A 20,294-nucleotide genomic window follows, 5' to 3' on the forward strand; every position below is an offset into this window, starting at 1 on the left:
TGATCCTCCCAGTTCCAATGGAGTGTTGAGGGCACTCAGCACTTTACAAGATCGGGGTCATTCTGACAAATTTCTGTCTTGCAGACTTCCACCGATGTCAGTCTCAGATTATTTTTTATCAAAATTTTTGCAAATCATTTTAGATTAAATCATCTGAGTTTTGATTCTAGGTATTATTTTACCCTCCAGTGTTATAAGGTGGTGGTGGATATTTGCATAATAAATGCTATGAGATCATTACCGTTGACATTATCTATTTCATTAGCATTCATCCCATAATAAAAAGCACCTTTGTTTTTAGGTTTACCAGGTGTACCAGGACGCCCAGGTCCTCCAGGTATGAGCATATGACTGTTGTTTTTATTCAGTCTTTTAAAAAAAATTCTTCTGGGGTCAGTTTTAAGGGTGCTGAGTACCTGCCCATCTCAGCCACTCCCTGACCTCCAGAGTGGGCATACGCTGCCCTCTTGGGGGATCTAATCATCCTCTCATGATTTTTGTATGGATTGTCCCTCCTCATGTATGGAAGGAGGATGTCAGCTACCTCTGTGTCACAATCCTTGCTTTCTATGGAGAATGTTGAGGCTGTATTAATTTTGCATGGAGTTCTCTCTCTGCTGGGAAACGTCTCTTAAAATGGAAGTGGGATGAGGTCTGACAAGAACAGCCAGACAGAAGAAGCCTGGAAAAAATAGCTCCCTTGGAGCCGTGCACTGTCCCTGGACCAGAGGTGAGGGCAGGAAGTCCTAGCACTGGATTCTGGGAGTGCCACCCAAGCTGACTGCTCAGAGTGTTTGTCTTCTTTTCTTATGAGTTTTCAGGGGAAAGGTAACGCATCCTGGGATTTGTCCCTTTGTTTGTTATTGAGTATTGAATGTAGGGGATTTATCAGTGTGTTGACATTCATTATAGCTGGGTGGAAAATGTCAAACATAAATTGAAATTAGTGACAAAATTCTGAGGACTCCAAAGCAAAGTCAATAAATATATCTATATTTGACCTCACAAGCCATGGCCTTGACTCCTGAGTTTTAAAAAGCAACCAAACCATTTAAATCTCCAGGACAAACCTTATACCTGCTTCAAGTCTGCCAGTGATACCAGTGCTATGTGCCTGTCACGGGCTGGAATTATCTGTATTGACAGTGAACTAAGTATTCAAGCTTGGGTGAAGCAGTGTCATATTATTGCCAGGAAAGTTTTCAAAGTTTAAAGGGGAGGATAATGCATGTGGTAGGCTGTAAACCCCCTAAAGAACTGTGTGTGACAAGATAAAAAGAGCAATGACTTTTAGTTAGCAATGACTTAAATGAAGTGTGGGCTTGTGTGATTTTTCAAGTCTTCTTTTTTAATGTAATAGAAGGAACAAAATGTTTTAAAAATCAGTTCTAATGATTAATGAATAATGATGGATCTTAACAAAAATAACTGATGAAGGTTTTGAAAACTAGAGTGAACAGTATTAATTGCTAAAAGAAGATCTTAAGTAGTCCCTTCTATCTATTAAATGATGCTCTTTATTTGTTGTCACTATGCTCACTAACAGTTATTAACTTAACACTTCACTTCCCACTTATCCACTGATTCCCGCTAATATTTTTGTTTCAAGTGCTCCTGAAATCACGATAAGAGATAAGATAAGAGACTACAGCAGTCGGAATATACTATCAACCTCCTGACCAGGATGTTGACAGTGATTGTGAAATGGGCAGGCAGATTAGAGAGGCTACAAAAACAGAAAACGGTTGGGGGATTTCAGCTATCCCCATGTTGATTGAGAACATGTCACCTCAGCCTGGCGATGCAGAAATAAAATTTCAAGTCACCAGTAGTGACTGCTTCTTGGAGCAGTTAGTCCTGAAACTCACAAGGAGAGAGGCACTTCTTGATTTGATCCTAAATGGCACACAGGGTCAAGCCTATGAAGTGAATGTAGCTGAGCTGCTAGGTAATGGTGACCATAATGTAATTCAATTTAACTTCCTGGTGGGAGGGACAATGCCAAAGAAGCCCACCACAGTAGCATTTAACTTCAGAAAGGGGAGGTACACAAAAATTTGGAGGTTAGTTAAACAGAAATTAAAAGGAACAGTCACAAGAGTGAAATGCCTCCAAGCTATATGGAAACTTTAAAAACATCATAATAAGGGCTCAAACTATATGTATACCCCAAATAAAAAAAAACCAGTTAGTGGACCAAAAACTGTCACCAAAGCTAAACAACGGAGTAAAAAAAAGGCTCTTGGAGAAAAAAAGACCTCTTTTAAAAGTTGGAAGTCAAATCCTACTGAGGAAAATAAAAAGCAACATAAACACTGGCAAGTCAAGTGTAAAAGTATAATTAGGCAGGCCAAAAAGAATTTGAATAGCAACTAGCAAGACCCAAAAACTAACAGCAATTTTTTTTAAGTACATCAGAAGCCGGAAGACTGCCAAACAGTTGGGCCACTGGAGGATCGAGGTGCTGAAGGAGCACTTAAGGAAGACAAGACTATTGCAGAGAAGCTAAATGAATTCTTTGCATTGGTCTTCACTGCAGAGGATGTGAGGGAGATTCCCACACCTGAGCCATTCTTTATAGGTGACAAATCTGAGGAACTGTCCTAGACTGATGTGTCGATAGAGGAGGTTTTGGAACAAATTGATAAATTAAATAATAATCAATCACCAGGATCAGATGGTATCCACTCAGGAGTTCTGAAGAAACTTAGATACGAAATTGCTGAACTACTAATTGTGGTTTGAAACCTATTGCTTAAATCAGCGTCTGTGCCAGATGACTGGCAGATAGCTAATGTAATGCTGATTTTTTAAAAAGGCTCCAGTGGTGATCCTGGCAGTTACAGGCTGGTAAGCCTGATTTCAGTACCAGGCAAATTGATTGAAACTATAGTAAAGAACAGAATTTTCAGACACACAGATGAACACGGCATGTTGTGGAAGAGTCAACATGACTTTTGTAAAGGGAAATTGTGCCTCACAAATCTATTAGACTTCTTTGAGGGGGTCAACAAAAGGATGGACAAGGGTGATCCAGTGGATATCGTGTACTTGGACTTTCAGAAAGCCTTTCACAAGGTCCCTCACCAGAGGCTCTTAAGCAAAGTAAGCTGTCATGGGATAAGAAGTAAGGTCTTCTAATGCAGGGGTCCCCAACCTTTTCAGGACCAGGGACCGGTCATGCCTGCGGAGGGAGCGCTCGTCCCGCGGCTCGGGTAGACCTCCCGCAGGCACGCCTGCGGGAGGTCCACTGGGTCGGTTCGCGGCCCGGTTTGTAAGAGGCCGCGGACCGGTACCGGGCCGCGGACCGGGGGTTGGGGACCCCTGTTCTAATGGATCAGTAACTGGTTAAAAGATAGGTAACAAAAGGTAGGAAAGAATGGTCAGTTTTCAGAATGGAGAGAAGTAAATAGTGGGGTCCCACAAGGATCTGTACTGGGTCCAGTCCTATTCAACATCATCTGGAAAAAGGGATAAACAATGAGGTGACAAAGTTTGCAGATGATACAAAATTACTCAAGACAGTTAAGTCCAAAGCAGACTGTGAAGAGTTACAAAGGGATCTCACAAAACTGGGTGCATGAGCAACAAAATGGCAGATGAAATTCAATGTTGATAAATGCAAAGTAATGCACATTGGAGAAAACAATCTCAACTCTGCATACAAAATGATGGGGTCTAATTAGCTATTAACTTTTACGAAATAGATCTTGGAGTCACTGTGGATAGTTCTCTGAAAATATCAATCCAATGTGCAGCAGCAATCAAAAAAGCTAACAGAATGTTAGGAACCATTAGGAAAGGGATAAATAATAAGACAGGGAATATCATAAATCCACTATATAAAGCAACATCCACACCTTGAATAGTGGATGCAGTTCTGATTGCCCTGTATCAAAAAAAGATGTATTAGAATTGGAAAAAGTACAGAGTAGAGCAACAAAAATGATGAGGGGTATGGAACGGCTTTCATATGAGGAGAGAGTAAAGACTGGGGCTGTTTAGGTTAGAAAAGAGATGACTAAGGGGGGAATATGACAAAAGTCTATAAAATCATGACTGGTGTAGAGAAAGTGAATAAGGAAATGTTATTTACTCCTTCACATAACACAAGAGCCAGGGGTCACCCAAATAAAGTAAAATAAACAGAAGGAAGCACTTCTTCACACAAGGCACAATTAACCTGTGGAACTCGTTGACAGGGGCTGTTGTGAAGGTCACAAGTATAAATGGGTTCAAGAAATGAGAAGTTCATGGAGATAAGAATGAGACAAGTTCATGGAAGATTGGTCCATAAATGGCTATTTGCCAAGACGGTCAGTGAAGCAACCCCATGCTGTGGGGGTCCCTAAATGTCTGACTGCCAGAAGCTGGGACTGGACAACAGGGAATGGATCACTCAATAAATTATCCTGTTCTGTTAATTCCCTCTGAAGCATTTGGCACTGGCTACTGTTAGAAGACAGGACATTGCGCTAGATGGGCCTCTGGTCTGACTCAGTCTGGCCATTCTTATGTTCTAGATTTATTCCTTGGAGATTCTCGTGAAGGCTAGCCATTTCTGTAGCATGTCAGGATTTGTAGTATGGTAGTGGTAAAATGACTCCCTGCTTGCTTCATTTTCACACCATCTTCTAAGGTCGCACATCTATAGGATAGACTTCAGATTTGAAAAATAGTGCTGATATATGGGACTAATATTTAAATTTAATATAAATCTTCAAGAATCAAAATGCAGTCCCTTGTGTTATACTGGGGTTTCCCCCTTAATCTTAGGAATTTATGGCTGGCGCATCTGTTGATCATTTTACTTTTTATTTGTATTTGCTTTCATGTGTGTTTTACTTTGTTCTAAATAAGGTTTACCTAGCCCAGAGATCACAGGTCCACCTGGTTTCCCTGGTGAGAGAGGTGAAAAGGGTGACCAAGGTCCTCCAGGACGCTCTCTGCATGGATCAACTGGAAGGGATGGTTTTCCAGGGACTCCAGGTTTGCCAGGACCTCCAGGACCTCCAGGCATAACAAGTAAGTGAAATTTTTATTTCAATGTGCAGCCGAAACAGTGTTAAAGTTTTGTATATTCAAAAAGAACAAGGACAACAAGGATATGTCAGGAAAGTGGAGGCCATGATCAGAATCAGTGTGAAAAGAAATGCTCCCTGAATATGGAAAGAGAGAAACATATGTGACTTTGTTAATGCAAAAAAAATGAAGAACTGTCTAATAATTAAACAAATCACTTACCTGGCTCAAGATACAGATCTTTTTCTGGATAAATGGCTGCTACTTTTGACTTCTTTCAAAAATGTATCTGATTATATGATCCCACACTTTGCATAAATAGTTATACATGCAGAGCCATCCCTTCGTACGGTGAATCAGGGTGCCGCACTTTGGAGAGCCCTGTGCTTTGGGGGAGCCCACTTTGGAGAGCTCTGCTTCAATAAAATCTTGAGGAGGTGGGTGGGGTGGTGAGGCAGGCGGATGAGGAGGTGAAAGGGGAGGCAAGCGGCAGGTAGTCAGTGCCTCTCCCGAGTGCCTCCTGCCTTCTGGCAGGCCTCACTGATCAGCGCCTACTGCCTGCTGTGGATCAGATGTTTCGCAGTGTCAGGAAGAGCTGTGGGGGAAGGTGGAGGGGAGAGGAGCGACGGTGCAGTGCACCTCTATTTTGACATGCTAACTTTCACATATTTATTTATGTACTGACAATAAAATAATTTTTAAAATAAAGACAAAAAATTACTTGCATTGTTTTGCATGCAAATTGTATTTGATAATGAGAAAATAGGGTTCTAATCCTATGATTCTTTACTCATGTGACGTAAGTGGAAGTAGCATGTGATAATGGCTACAGAATCAGGCCCAACATTTATAAATTAGAAGTTATTTCCTTCTTACATAGTAGTTTTTATTGTGAAAATTGGATTATTTAAGGTGTCTAGAGCATGGGATTGGTACTTGTTTTATAAATCTAAATGAACAGCTGATGAAGAAGCAAAATGCTTTATGGGTGTTTTATATTTGGTTTTATAATTAAATATGTTTCCCATTCTGTAATGGTTCTGTAAGGAACCAAAAAGGTTCCTTTTATTCCATACATTTTTGCAAGTACAATACTTGCAATGGCTCATCCTAGGTGTTTACCTATAACTTAGTGCAAATGGCCTTTTAACATAATAATATTGGGAAATAAGAACCTTTCTCATGTTTGCAGTGTTGTTGTAGCCATGTTGGTCCCAGGATATTAGAGAGACAAAGTGGGTGAGGCAATATCTTTTATTGGCAATATCTTGTATCTTTTTTATCTTTCTGTTGGTGAAAGAACTCTTCAGGTTGTGGTTGAGTCTGTTTTACTGACTAACAAATTTTCACTTCATGCTTAAATTTATCAGGCCAGATCCTCAGCTGGTGTTAATTGGTGTAGCACCAATGCCTTCAATAGAGCTATGTCAATTTACACCAGCTGAGGACCTGGCTTTTTTTTTATTTTTAAGTGACTAGGAAGTATTTGACTACACAGATTGTAATATACATTTGCACTTAATTATGGATAGTACTTTCCAGTCAACATAAAATAAGTAGTAGATAATTACAAATAAGCAAAGATATATTTCAGTGTTAATTGCTACCTAGGGACATATTAATAGTTCATTAAACAAACGTTAGAGACTTAGACATTTCTATTTTCTCCCTCCTAATTTTCTGCTTTATAATTCCTCCCATATGCTTCCAGTTAGCTCTAGGCCATCTGTGCCTTCAAATAGTGTTTATAGACAATTTGTTCAGCATGAAATGTTAATATTGAATTATATCATTTGTTTGTAGTATTCCCTGTAGTCTTTATTTGGATTTAAATTACAAAATTTTAATTGTTTGAGCTGGGCCTGATATTTTTTTTTTGTTTAGTTTTTTGTTACTGAAGAATGACAATGCAGCGATAACAGAATCTTTTTGCTAGCCTTGCTGGTGATGGGGGTTAAGCCCCATCACACTTGGATAAAGAATAAAAATTGAAGATTAAAAATGATATAATTCAAATTCATTTGTTTTATTATCTACCTTGTTAGATTATATGCCTTTAAAATTAAACATGTTATTGCACCGTAGCTAAAATGTAATCAGTGACATAAAGACAATAGTATTTTGTCTGCAGTTCTTCAGCAGACTTGAAAAGAGATGTACATATCAGGTATTACTAAATTATTGTGGTAGAGATAAACATTTTTAAATAGTGTGGGGAGGAGATTTTGCAAATGAGGATTCCCTAAGGATAAAATCCTATAGATCCGGGGCGGCTCTAGGTATTTTGCCGCCCCAAGCACGGCAGGCAGGTTGCCTTCGGCAGCTTGCCTGCGGGAGGTCCCCAGTCCCGCAGATTCGGCGGCACGCCTGCAGGAGGTCCGCCGAAGCCGCAGGACCAGCGGACCCTCTGCAGGCATGCCGCCGGAGGCAACCTGCCTGCCGCCCTCGCGGCGACCGGCAGAGTGCCCCCCGTGGCTTGCCACCCCAGGCACGCACTTGACATGCTGGTGCCTGGAGCCGCCCCTGAATAGATCAGGGGTCAGCAAACTTTGGCACATGGCTTGCCAGGGTAAGCACCCTGGCAGGCCGGGCTGCTTTGTTTACCTGCTGCATCCTCAGGTTCAGCCAATCGCGGCTCCCACTGGCCTCGGTTCGCCGCTCCAGGCCAATGGGGGCTGCGGGAAGCGGTGCAGGCCGAGGGATGTGCTGGCCACGGCTTCTCGCAGCCCCCATTGTCCTGGAGCGGCAAACTGCGGCCAGTGGGAGCTGCGATCGGCCGAACCTGTGGACGCAGCAGGTAAACAAAGTGGCCTGGCCCACCAGAGTTCTTACCCTGGCGAGCTGCATGCCAAAGGTTGCCAACCCCTGCTATACATTTTAATAGAAAATAATAACCTTTCTATACTTGTGGGGATTTTTTCAACCTTCTACAGAAATTGAGGACAATATCCTTGCTATAGAATTCCAGATGGCTTAATAAGCTACAGATAGGGATGTCGTTCTCTATGAAATTCCTAAACCAACAAAATTTAATTTAAAAAAAAAACAATTAAGGTTGCTTAGTGATAATATATTTCCTTATGGCATTATTACAAAACCCAAACACTTATAAACAAGAAAATAAATAGTTAAAGACACTATAAATATTATACTGCCCACATAATAAAAAAAGTTTGATCAAGAGTAAAGTAATGCATAGTTCATTACTGTAAAACCTAAACACTGACCAAAAAACCCACTCCACCTTATTTTACCAGTTTTCACAAAATTGATTTTTACTTCCTGGGGTTGTTTTGTGTGTTTGTTGTAATATGTTGTGTGATGGGTTCCTCCTGGGGTGCTACCTGGAAGTGGGATACCACTGAGTTCTCTGACTTACCAGCCTGGGCTCCCTCTCAGCACTGTGCTGCTGTGACAAGCTGTAGACTGCTTCCAGTCCTACACTCCCACCAGCATTCACACAGGCAGGGACACACCCAGCTGCAGTTGCATGCAGACTATGGTCAGCCACTGCATGAACCAACAATAGAAAGACTACAGCCAAAATAACCCCCAGCTTCCCTGCCTAGGACCCCAGAGCTGTACCTCCCTGCCCTGGTCAAAACTTCGACCTGTATGAATTTACTACCCAGTTCGCCTCTCCCTCAATGTGGAGAGGAATATGCATAATATGCTTGCGTTAACCAAGCTGAGATTTTCCCCAGCCACTTCAGTCAAAGGCACACTGGTTTAGATTAAAACATAAAACAAGTTTACTAACTACAAAAGATAGATTTTAAGATATTATAAGTGATAGCAAACAGATCAAAGCAGATTATCTAGCAAATAAACAAAACCGCAAACAAAGCCTAAAATATTAGATAGATCAGATATGAATTAGCAATGTGTCACCCTGGCTGATGATACAAGCAATTCACCAGGTTTCCATACACAGGCTAGAAATCCTTTTAACCCGGAACTAGCATTTCCCTCAGACTGGTCTTTTTTCCTTAGGTGTTTCCAGGAGTTTTCTTGTGTGGGGAGTGAGGCCGCTTGATGATGTTACACCCCACCTTATATAGCTTTCACGTATGGAGGGAACCATTTGTTTCAAAGTCAGTTTCCAGCCCAGTTTGTGGGAAAATACAGATATGGAAAATGGAGAGCAGTGTCATGTAGTCTGGTCACATGCCCCTGCATGCCCTGCTGAGTCTGTCTGGAGCAGTCTCAGGAAGGCTCACCAGGTGAGGGATAAGCTTCTTCTAAGGCCTATAGTTTTCCCTAATGCCCCATTACCCTGAATAGGCCCTTCACAACCAGCTATCTAGACTGGAGGCATCTTGTCTAGTGGGTGTTGCCCAGCTGTAACTACATTTGAAATACAGATACATAGTCAATATCCATAACTTAAGATACAAAAATGATACATGCATACAAATAGGATAAACATATTCATCAAATCATAACTTTTCCAATGACACCTTACATGATCCATCTTGTACAAAATAAATCATAATTATGCCAGAATCATACCATAATATTACTAGGATGAATATGGGGTGTAGTGTCATATGTTGCTTGCAAAACTGCACAAAAAGATTTCTGCTAGAGACTTCAGCCAAAATGATGTCAAATTATATTGATTCAGGACCCCTGCAATAAAACCCAATCTAGGGAGCATTATTTTTTGTGTTCAGACCTGAGGTTCTGGTGAACCTTTTCACTTGTTTTCTTACTCCTAACCCTAAAACATCGGCTTTCTTCAAATATGTATAGTATGTGAGTTTTCAGGAAGATTTAATGACATGAAAAAATCGGAAGGTTATTAACAAGCTGCTTTTGATCCAAAAAGATCCAAAGAAACCTAAGACAAAAATGAAGATTTTAAATCAGTGTAATTTTAAAATGTAACCATAACTAAAATCTGTTTAGTGAACTTTTTTCAGACTTTTCAGAATATCGTCCTTGGCTTCCAGTGTAAAAATGTGTTCTATTTTAAATGAAGTATTACTAGTTTTCAAAGCCAGGGGTTTTTAAATGGAAGTTATTTGCAACCTTAATATGGAGAGACTGCCACTTGTCCATAATTCCATAGGTTTTTAGAGTAACATCTATAGAACTTGATTACATATCTATAGACCCCTATTGATTTTATCCCTTAATTTCTATAATAGCTGAACTGGACAAATAAATATGTGAACTTGCTTCTCTTCATGGTTACAATCAACCTGTAGCTACTTCACCATTGCTCATAATAATCCATGGAGAAGTGACACTGACTTGAACTGTAGTATTATGAAAAATTGTACTTGGAGAATAATGTTCTTTATTATTTTACTCCAATTGCAGATGGAATCACGGAATGTCAGCCTGGAGAACCTGGTGATCGAGGTCTTCCTGGACCTCAAGGACAACCTGGATTCTTAGGAGAGAGAGGAGATAAAGGTAATATTGTTTAAAGAGCTACTTACATTCATTTGGACCATTCAATGGGCCTGATTTTCCACTATCTTCTAACTTATGTAGTCATTAAGACTTTGATTCTGCAAAGTGTTGAGCACCCTAGTCCTGATCCAGAGAAGTGCATAAGCACCGGCTTAACTTTGACCAGGTGAGTTTCCCAGGGTAGAGGTCTGACTGAAAGAGAGGATGGTGGTGTTGAATTAAGTTACATGATGCTGACTTCAGTTTGTAATTCAGATATCCTCTGCTCTGCCTTATAGTAGTAACAGATGGGAGGATATCAGTGGAAAGATAAGTTCAGCTTTACTTGTTCAAGTGGATGTTCAAGTGGATGTCAGAGAGAGAGGCTGAGATGTAGAAGTGGATAGAAAGAGCCAGATCAGGAATGGAAAGTGGATTTGTGAGCTATTGATATAAAGGTTTTAATAGAAGCATTTAGTAATAATAAAAAAGAATTAGACAAAGCCCAGAGATAGACCTAGGAATTTACATCCAAATTGCATAATAATGATTTGTGAAACTCAGTAAGACTTGACATAGCATGTTCTTTATGTTAATAAAATCCTTGGTAGTTTTCTTAGGCTCCAACTATGACTTAATTAACAAGATAGGAACATTTGCAGGCAGGAGGTGAATAAGGAGGCATTGGAGAAGAAGCCACATGTAATGATTACAGACTTACGAACTCATTAGGAAAACACCCTATGATAGTCATCTAACCTTCTCTTGTAGATAACATTGGATAATAGTCAAGAGTTAGGAAGCAATTATAGAATTATTAAAATAAAAATGAGTTTATATGAAAAATACAAAATATAAAATTTGCAGTGACGATGGCCTAGATTCACAGAGGTACTTAAGCACTGTGATGTTCAGCATTGCGACACCTAACTTTTAGGTTCCTATTAAACCACAGGAACAATGCTGTGATCCACAAAGCCCGATTTATTTGCCTGGGCTCCTGTGCAATGACTGGGAAGAGTTAGGTGCCTTAGAATGGGATCCACAAAAGCATTTATGCTAGATGGGGAAATGCCTGATCTCACCAACGGGAGATGCCAACAAGAGTGGTGTTTGCTAAGCCTCACCTGTCTCACTGAGATAGATGCGTGAGTCCAGACTTCAGGGAGGGGCCTAGCATTTCTAACTATTCTCAGCTGTGAGGCCTTTCTTGAAGGTAGGTGCCTAAGTTGGGTTTTTTTGTTTGTTTGTTTTTTAAAGATGCTAGGCAGATGGGCCTCCCTTGTAACTTTTAGCCCCGTTAGGGTCCTCACCTGGGAACGTGGGAAACCTCTGAGTTAAGCCCCGCTTCACCTCATGAGGAGAAGAGATTTGAAGAGGGATCTTCTACCTTTCTGGTAAAGGCATTCACCTTTGGGCTGTGTGGCACTGCATCAGTCTCTCCTGTTGAAGCAATTCCATTGTGGAGAAATAATTAGAGTAATTCGAGTAGGGGGAGCAGATCCTGGGTCTCCTATGTTCTGGGCGAGTGCTCTAACCACCAGGCTATAGAGTCAGTCTCATGCTTGTGCATGAACTTTCTCACCCTGCCCCCCACATTAGGCCCAGCATGCAAATTAGGCAGATGTACACCTATCTTCCCCAGTTTGTAAATCACGCTGGGGCTTAGGCAGAAGATAAGTGCTTGGACACCTAGAGGCAGGCAGCAGTGTGTATGCCAGAGGCAGACACATAGGCACCAAGCCTTAAGTACTGAGTGAGTTTAGGCACCTACTAGATTCAGCCGGAATTTTGTGAATCGTAGTGGATGCTAAAACTGGGACTTAGGCACCTAAACCCAGACTTAGTTGCCTTAATACCTTTGTATTTTAATGTTAGGAAAATGTATTTTAATGTTAGGAAAATACTAAAAGATCCTAAAGGGAATCCGGAGATTGTCAAATTCTGCACTGATTCACATGTAACCTATTGAAATTGATAGGGTTACACAGGGTGTTAAATCAGCACAGAGTTTGGTTGACCAAAGGCCTGATCTGCAAGGTGCTGAGCTTCTCCTGCTTTCCCCCCAGGATTGAGAGAACTTAAGCTTTGCAGGATCCAGTCCTGAGTCATGAAACAGAAGTTAATTCTTTCATTATATTAGGGAGGAATCACAGTATATTGCGAAAGTTGTAGAGCTTTTTATGTGCTTCATTTTTGGAAAGCCAAGAGGCTGAACTCAAATCAGTTTCTTTAAAGAACAAACAAAAATTCCACTTAAAAATACTCTAACAGAAGTATCCTTTTACTGGTGAGTCAGACTCACACAGTATAGCACGAGCAGCTTATCAAATTCAGGCTGAGCTCACCTAGGAGCAGCCTTTTTGGCCAAACCCTCTGTAGTGCTGTGTCTACTACTTTCCTTCATCCATTATTTTACCAATATATTGCTTTTAGAGATTTCTGCTTTTGTTCCATTGTGGCTGGGTGTGCTCAGCCTTACTTGAGTAGGGAGACTTCTAAAAAAACAGTGTATTTTCGAGTGACAACATCAAAAGCTATTGAAAATAAAGATTTGATTTTTTCTATAGTACAGTGGTTATTTTATAGGGTGAAATATAGAAAACTAGAAAGATTGCAGCACTTTGCTGAGAAACAGTCTCCATTGCAATGCTCTTCCCAACTGTAATTTTCTTACATATGTTTACCTTCAAGTTCCATTTCCCTGTCTGCAATGCCAATTGCCTTTGCCCGCTGATCCGTAGTGATCTTGCTTTCTCAAATCCATTGATATGTCCAAATTCATTTCTCTCTCAAGGATAAAAGTTACTTTTCTTGCAGAGCAGGTCCCCTATCCTTCTAATCAGCAACAAAGCATCCAACATTTTCCTCCTCCTGGCCCTTTGCCGTTGCTTGGGTTCAGAGAAAAGCTAAGGGCTGAACTCTATAAATGGATATGGCTCTGTTGATTTTAGCGGGGCTGGTATATATGTGCAAAACACCACTGAAATCAATGAGTTTGCCCCCGTTTACACCAGGAGAGAATTTGGTCCCAAAGTCTCTTTGCAGTCACTGTTTTTCCAAACCCACAAAATCTGAGTTCCAGAGTCCCCCTTTTTTCCCTTTTATCTAATTTTGTTTTTTAATCAGGCACATACTACACTAGTTCTTGTTTGTTCCCTCTTCAGTCAGATTATCTTTCCCCCCTTCCCATTAATAAAGTTTTACACATCAATACTGTCACACAAAAAGGAATTTGAATTTTTTTTAAAAAGACAATTTAAATTTTTAAATAAATTTGCTCATAACATTGATTTAAGCATTTGGCTAACAAATTTACTTTCTCTCAATCAACATACAGTGGCTCGAGGGTGTTTTCTTCTTAAATGATCTGCTTGTAGTCTTCTTAAATCTTTTTTTATTTTTGCAGGTGATAAAGGTGATGGTTGTGCCTTTTGTGATGTATCTGGGCTTCCTGGACATCCAGGGCCACAAGGGCCACCGGGTCCATCAGGTAAAAACCAAAAGCTATACAAACAAAGCAGAATCACAACTCTGTATCTGGATGTGTCATAAATTAATATTTTTCCATTAATCGACTCATTCCTGAAAATAATGAAACAGCAGGATTTTCCATAATGCTCGGTAGTGGCCTAACTCTGCTTCCACTGAAATCAACAAGTGTTTTACTATTGACTTCAAAAGGAGCAGAACTCAGAGAACTCTGAGCACTTTTGAAAGCCTGACCTAAATGTTGTTTTCCCAAAGATTATGAAATGATAATCTGAGTTTGAAAAGGGTTTGTCAATAACCAATAGCTATATGTAGTATTTTTTCTTCATTAATCTTTCTCTTGGTGGTGGGGACCTGACTGGTTTTCAGTACGACTTCAACCGGAATCATCCTGCTTTTAAAATTTGCAACCTAGAAATCAAACACACTCAGAGCTGTGCTGAGATCTGATACTGTTATTAAGTTATTAAGGCCAGATCATGGTTGACCCCAACACAGCAACTTAGGTTTCTCAGAGGGAGTAAGACTTTCTCTTCCATCCCTTGGGCATCATGGTGTTGAGATGGCTTAAAGGATCCTCTGTAGTATCGGGACCTATGATTTTAATAAAACCATTTTTTCTTGAAAAATATATTGCTTGCCTTTAAGTGATTTCAACCTTCCCCCATGTTTTCAGATTATTATATTCATGGGAATATTTTAAATACTATTTTATATCCATTTATGATTTTACAGTGAATTTTGATTTATAGGGCCAAATTCTGGTAGAAGCATAGGCAGCCACCAGAAGAAATTGTGTTCGGCAGAGAGGCTGCTGGATAAAAATTAACCTTTTCTATTTAAATCCCTCTGTAAACCTAGAAAGCGATGGCTCTACAAACGATATGTAATGAGAGCCCTAGAGAGGTGTCAGGGGAGTTATTCTGCACATTTTTATGTACTCTGACCTAGTGTTAAGCCCTAAACACATCCCTGGTCTCCAGTATTGACTACTACTGCCAAACAGAAATTATCAGTCTGGAGAATAATTGTTGTCTGTCAGAAAATAGGTACATATGAGCAATGCTTTTGTATTATATATGTGCACTGTGTCGGTGTTTGAGAGGTGGTGAAGGAGAATGAAAATTCTGTGGTGGTTCAGTGAATTGCAGTCTGGAAATGGCAGTTCCAGTTAGTGGGCTGAATTCAGGGCATGCTGCCCAACTTATGTAATTGAGTTGTGTGCTATGTATCTTCTTCCCAGGCCTCATGCGCATATACTGGGTTAGATCCTGAGCTCTGTTACGCCCAGGCAACTTCATTAATTTCAATAGAGTTACATGGCTATAACTGAGGGCAGAATTGGGCACCACTTGAGAAGGACCTCAAAGCCTGTAAAACACAGTAAGCTGTAATGTACCCGTATCTATAGTAAATATTGTTTTATTTTTCATATTCTTTTTAAGGCTTTACAGGACAGCCAGGAGCCAAAGGAGATAGGGGTGTGCCTGGACTCAAAGGTCTTGAAGGCGTTCCTGTAAGTAAATGTTTTCAAATGTTTCATATTTATTTTCTGTTAGGCATGTCACAGGAGACTCCCGGTGCTACTGTGTAGTAGCCCCATTAACCGATGCTAAAGGATCGGTTGTGTGTATTAAAAACAATTAGGTGGTAGTGAGGTTTAGTTATGGGAGGAGAAAAGTGAGTTGCAGTAAAACTTTGCACTTAGCCACTGCATGACCTGAAGAAAACAGTTGGCCTTATGGCTCAGTCAGCTAAGTGGTACATTTGGATAAGAAGCAGGACTTTACCTGAATCTGATGCCAAATCTGTTCTGACTTTCCTTTCATGTTGCAGAGGAGGTTTATAATGACTATTTGCTATTGTGTGTTTACATGTATATATAGTACAGCACCGTCTAGTATAATTTCATTGTTGTTAAAATATATTATGCAATATATTTTAGCAACTTGTCTAAACTAGGGGAAATATGTAGTATATTGCACCAAATGTGATTTCTAAATAGCTACAAAATAAAAGAAGTGGTTTAGAAAGAATAAAGGAAGGTTAGAAAAGCAAATTGCATCTTAGTAGTGCCGTTACTCAGAGTATGAGCTTTAAATATTGCTGCATTATAATATAGCTTTTGACACTGGGAACCAAATTCAGCCCAGATGTGAGTGTACTGAGCACTTACATACAGGCTATTTTGGCCTAATTTATCCAAAGCTAGGTCTTTTGGGTGATATTTTATCTGTGTTTAAATTCTTCATGGGAAACCAAATGACATCATCATGTTTAATTTACAGTAATGTAAATGGGATCTGTTGGGGAGGAGGGAAATAACAAAATGGATTCTCTACTATTTGTAATCATTTCTTGAGTAACATAGCATAATCTTTTACTGTGGATATTGCTAAACCTTTACATCTCTTCCTTCTCCTTTAGTCTCCTTTCACCCCTCTCTTCAAACAAGGATTTGCTGGTATCCTGGATGCTTTTAACTTTGTTTTGCTTGGAAAAGTTAAAACAGATTCATTAAACAGCTGGTGAGTTAGCTTTTAGTTTAGCTTAGATAGGCTAGAGAGAGTCCAGCTTGGCAGGATCACATTGCTGGAGGCCATGCCTGATCCGCCACCCACTAAATCCAATGGAAAGATTCCTATTGATTTAGGAGGGGTGCTGGTTCAGGTCTGAAGGGTGGAAGCACAATGTATATTAGCAGGAGGAAGTTTCCCTTTGAAGTTTTCACTCAGCTTCACTTCCCTGGTGACTGGGACCCTTTCATTTTTCTTTTTCAATTAGGGAGAATGTTTCCATGAAAGAATTATACATAGGTTCAGGATAATATGTAGGGAGCTATAAGAATGGGTGGAAGCCCTTTAAATACAATTAGTTCAATAAATTGTAAGCTGTTCATCGCAGGAACTATGTTTTCCTTGGATAGCTCAAATAAAACAAGGTAGACAAGGAGAATGGAACATTCATCATTTGATAATTAGCCTTTTCTCTTGTTTCATTAGCTAGACTTACATAAATGATAGATGGAATTTAGTAGACAATCTGTTAGGATCTGTGAGAAAAGTGTGTGTGTGTGTGTGTGCGTGTGCGTGTAAATACTACAGCGATAAGAATGATTTCTAATTTATTGTATATTTGTTCACTGATTTTTTAAAAAATAAAAACAAAAATTAAAAAGAAACAAAATGCTCTACTGGGAGCTGGCACTGACAGATAAAAGCTCTTGATTTGGCCTTTCTGAAACAACCTGTGGCTGGGAAGCCCTGTTGATCTAGGGGAAGAAAGAGAGGGGGAAATGACTTCTAAGCAAAAACAAAAAAAAATTCTCCTGTGGTGTTTCCCAGGGGTACTCAAGATTATAAGGCACCTTGCTACCATCTGCCCTTAGCGTGAGGAAGCCTTGCCTTTGCTTGCTGAGGGTCCGCTCCCCATCCCCACCAGCAATGGGCAACACAAGCACTCTCCTCCAGGCATACGCAGGTCCCACTCTCTCTCTATGGGTTAGCGATAGGCAAGCTCCAACCTTTGAGCCCTCTGAGTGTCCTCCTGGAGTGACCAGCCCCTGGTTCACTGGACACACACAGAATTCACAGATTTGCTACTCCCAAAGGAATAGCCCACCCCACTATACCAGTTTCATCTCAGGAGCACCACTCTGCTCAACTCACAGCACTTAGATTTGTTTATAGTGAAAACAAGTATAAGCTTATTTAACAAAGAACAGAGATTCAAGTAATAGCAAGTAGGTAGAAGTATTAGAAGCAATTGGTTACATACAAACCATACAAACATAATATGCTTGTTATCAAACCATAACTTGAGAAACGGCTAAGAATTACCAAATTATCTTGACATCGAGGCCTTATAGAAGGTGAACTCTGAATCCTTATGGTCAATATATGAACAATTAGAGTACCATTCTCAATAACGTGGCCTTTAGTTCCTATTAAAACAATTAATAAAAACATTCAAAATTGGAAAACTGTGGTAAAAGAAGCTAGTAAGGAGACCAAGAAAGAAAAGTTTCTATTTCGATGGCCATTATCAGTTAATCTGCATTCTCTGTCCTGGCAAATCCACTCTTTTTGCTTACTGTTCAGTGTCTGGGATGAATGTTAGGGGGGTTTTCTTTACACTTGAAGATTTTTTTTCTTTTTGGCTGGGAAAAAGAATGCATTGAATAGGCATTGAATGGTGCTGGAATTGTGTATAATTTCAGGGTTCTCCAGGTGCACCAGGACTGATTGGTAACCCAGGAGCAAAGGGAGAGCCCGGAGACATTTACTTTGATTCTAATCTAAAAGGTGATAAAGGAGATCCTGGATTCCCAGGGCAACCAGGTGTTCCTGGAAGAGAAGGAAGGCCAGGGAGAGATGGCCTGCCAGGTCTCCAGGGCCCTAAAGGGGCATCGGTATGTGTGTGTGTCTATATTTTTGCATGCTATCTTCTAGCTCACTAATTATATGTAGTTGTTATATAATATGCAGTTTATGTTTAGTTGTCTCATTCTTTGGGCCAAATTCTCACACCATGACTCATTTGAGTAGAACCCTTACACCTCAATGGAGGATTTCAGTGGAACTGCTAAGCAGTAAGGGTATAAGAATGAGGCCCATATTACTAAACAGCTAAGAATGTTTGCATGACGGTAGGGTCACTGAGCTACGTTTGGGCTCTGAGTATATTCTATGGGAGAAAGTAAGGCTAACCTACATGGTGTGGCCTGGTGCCTGTGAATAACCAGACCTACTTGCCCTATTGCTTCCTCCCCAGAACTGTGGTGAACGGGCAGAGTTGGTTCCATTTCCCTTCCCCAGAAAATTGCTGGCAAGATCACGGGGGTAGTTGTAGACCAGCAATAAATTACTACCCCCGGGATCAAGGAGAAAGTAGGGGAGGCACTCTGAGTCACAGTCTCTCTCAAGGCTTATCCTGGGCAGGTGCAGTTTACCTGCAGTACTTTGGTGGGGGCTCTGCTGATAGTCAGAATCTAGCCCATTGTTGAAGGAATGTTCTTCTTATGCTCAAGTTATGATGTGAAGAGATTGCAGTCATTTTCACAGCAGCCACTTCCAATATCAGTAGCTAGATTTGTCGCTGCAGTTTTGGGAAGCTTGAATGCCATATTTTCTTGGCTTTTAGAAAATATCTGTTAGCGACATTTGGCATATAATTTACTTTAAGCTTACTTGTTTTGTCTCATGAATGCACCTGGTGGACAGGTTGCTGGCTCCTGTTCTGTCCTGTCCCTATTCTGATGTATCCTGTAGAATAAGAACCAGCAAACTGTAATTTCAGAGAACCTGAAAGAGGAAAAATGGTTCTGAATGCCCCGCTTATGCTTTCTATTTGAGGCATTTAGCACAGAACTCTAAACTGGATTCACTTTTCTTGCTACAATTTCCTATTTTAAATAATAGAAATCACCCCAAAATTGGAATTCTGTATTTCTGAAATTTTCTGGGTTTTTATTTCTAAAATCCAGATACTTCCTTGAAGTCAGTTACTATTTTGTGGTGCTGATTCTGGAACTGTATAAATCAACATTCAGTTATTTAAATCCTAGTTGGAAATGATGATGTAATCATCAGAGAACTGGTCATTAAATGGCCCCTTCAGTGCTTTCTGCAACAGGTGTAGCTTCCAAGTGCTCTTCCATATGAGACCCACTCTTGCTTCCAATGAAGTCCATTGGCTTCAGTAATGCAAAGTGGAGCCCAAAGAGTACATTGCAGTGAATCCAGTCTAGAAGCCACAAAATCATAGATGAATCTTACAAAGACTAGTAAGCTTTTCAGATCACTTGTAAGGCATTATTAGTGTGAGAGGTACTGTAAATATTACTGTTTTTTCCCTAAAATTAGGGTACAATTGGGCTGAAAGGAGAACGTGGTCCCCCTGGCTCAAGTGGATTTCCTGGGGTACGTGGTGAAAGAGGCCAGCCTGGTCTTCCAGGGGTTGGAACTGCTGGGCCAGCTGGTGACAAAGGAGAAAAAGGCTTTCCAGGAAACCCAGGTGTATCAGGCCGTCCAGGTAACACACTAGATACAGAGAAGGGGAAAATGATGTTTTCTCTTTAACAGGTACATGTGTCATAGGAATTTGAGAAAGATGGGACCTATTAGGTCATCAGCATTTGTTCCTTACAGTGCATTTTGCAGCTCTGAATGCTCACAGATAGTTTACTTACAGAGTCTCCCAGAACAAAGCTGGGAGATCATTAGTCCCTTTTGTGTTAACATAACTCTTCCCACTCCACAAATTCAGCCTCCTCTGTTCAGAGGTACGAAATGTATCTGAATTATACTATCTGACACTGAGCAAAGGCCTGTGCAAGGATTACTGCGTAAACTGCCCCACTCCAGGAGAAGCCCCAG

General features: G+C 40.4%; 1 protein-coding gene across 1 annotated transcript in view; it reads left to right on the forward strand.

Moving 5' to 3' along the window:
- COL4A1 (collagen type IV alpha 1 chain) overlaps window positions 1–20,294 on the forward strand; it is a 217,260-nt gene that overhangs the window by 137,644 nt on the left and 59,322 nt on the right. Inside the window, exons 20-26 of the mRNA XM_045007958.1 lie at window positions 302–337; window positions 4,861–5,025; window positions 10,351–10,446; window positions 13,835–13,918; window positions 15,363–15,433; window positions 18,137–18,328; window positions 19,782–19,950. Of these exons, the coding sequence (XP_044863893.1) occupies window positions 302–337; window positions 4,861–5,025; window positions 10,351–10,446; window positions 13,835–13,918; window positions 15,363–15,433; window positions 18,137–18,328; window positions 19,782–19,950 (813 nt within the window). The remainder of the gene's footprint in view (window positions 1–301; window positions 338–4,860; window positions 5,026–10,350; window positions 10,447–13,834; window positions 13,919–15,362; window positions 15,434–18,136; window positions 18,329–19,781; window positions 19,951–20,294) is intronic.

The sequence above is a fragment of the Mauremys mutica genome, chromosome 1, assembly GCF_020497125.1.
Source record: "Mauremys mutica isolate MM-2020 ecotype Southern chromosome 1, ASM2049712v1, whole genome shotgun sequence".
Classification (NCBI taxonomy): domain Eukaryota; kingdom Metazoa; phylum Chordata; order Testudines; family Geoemydidae; genus Mauremys; species Mauremys mutica.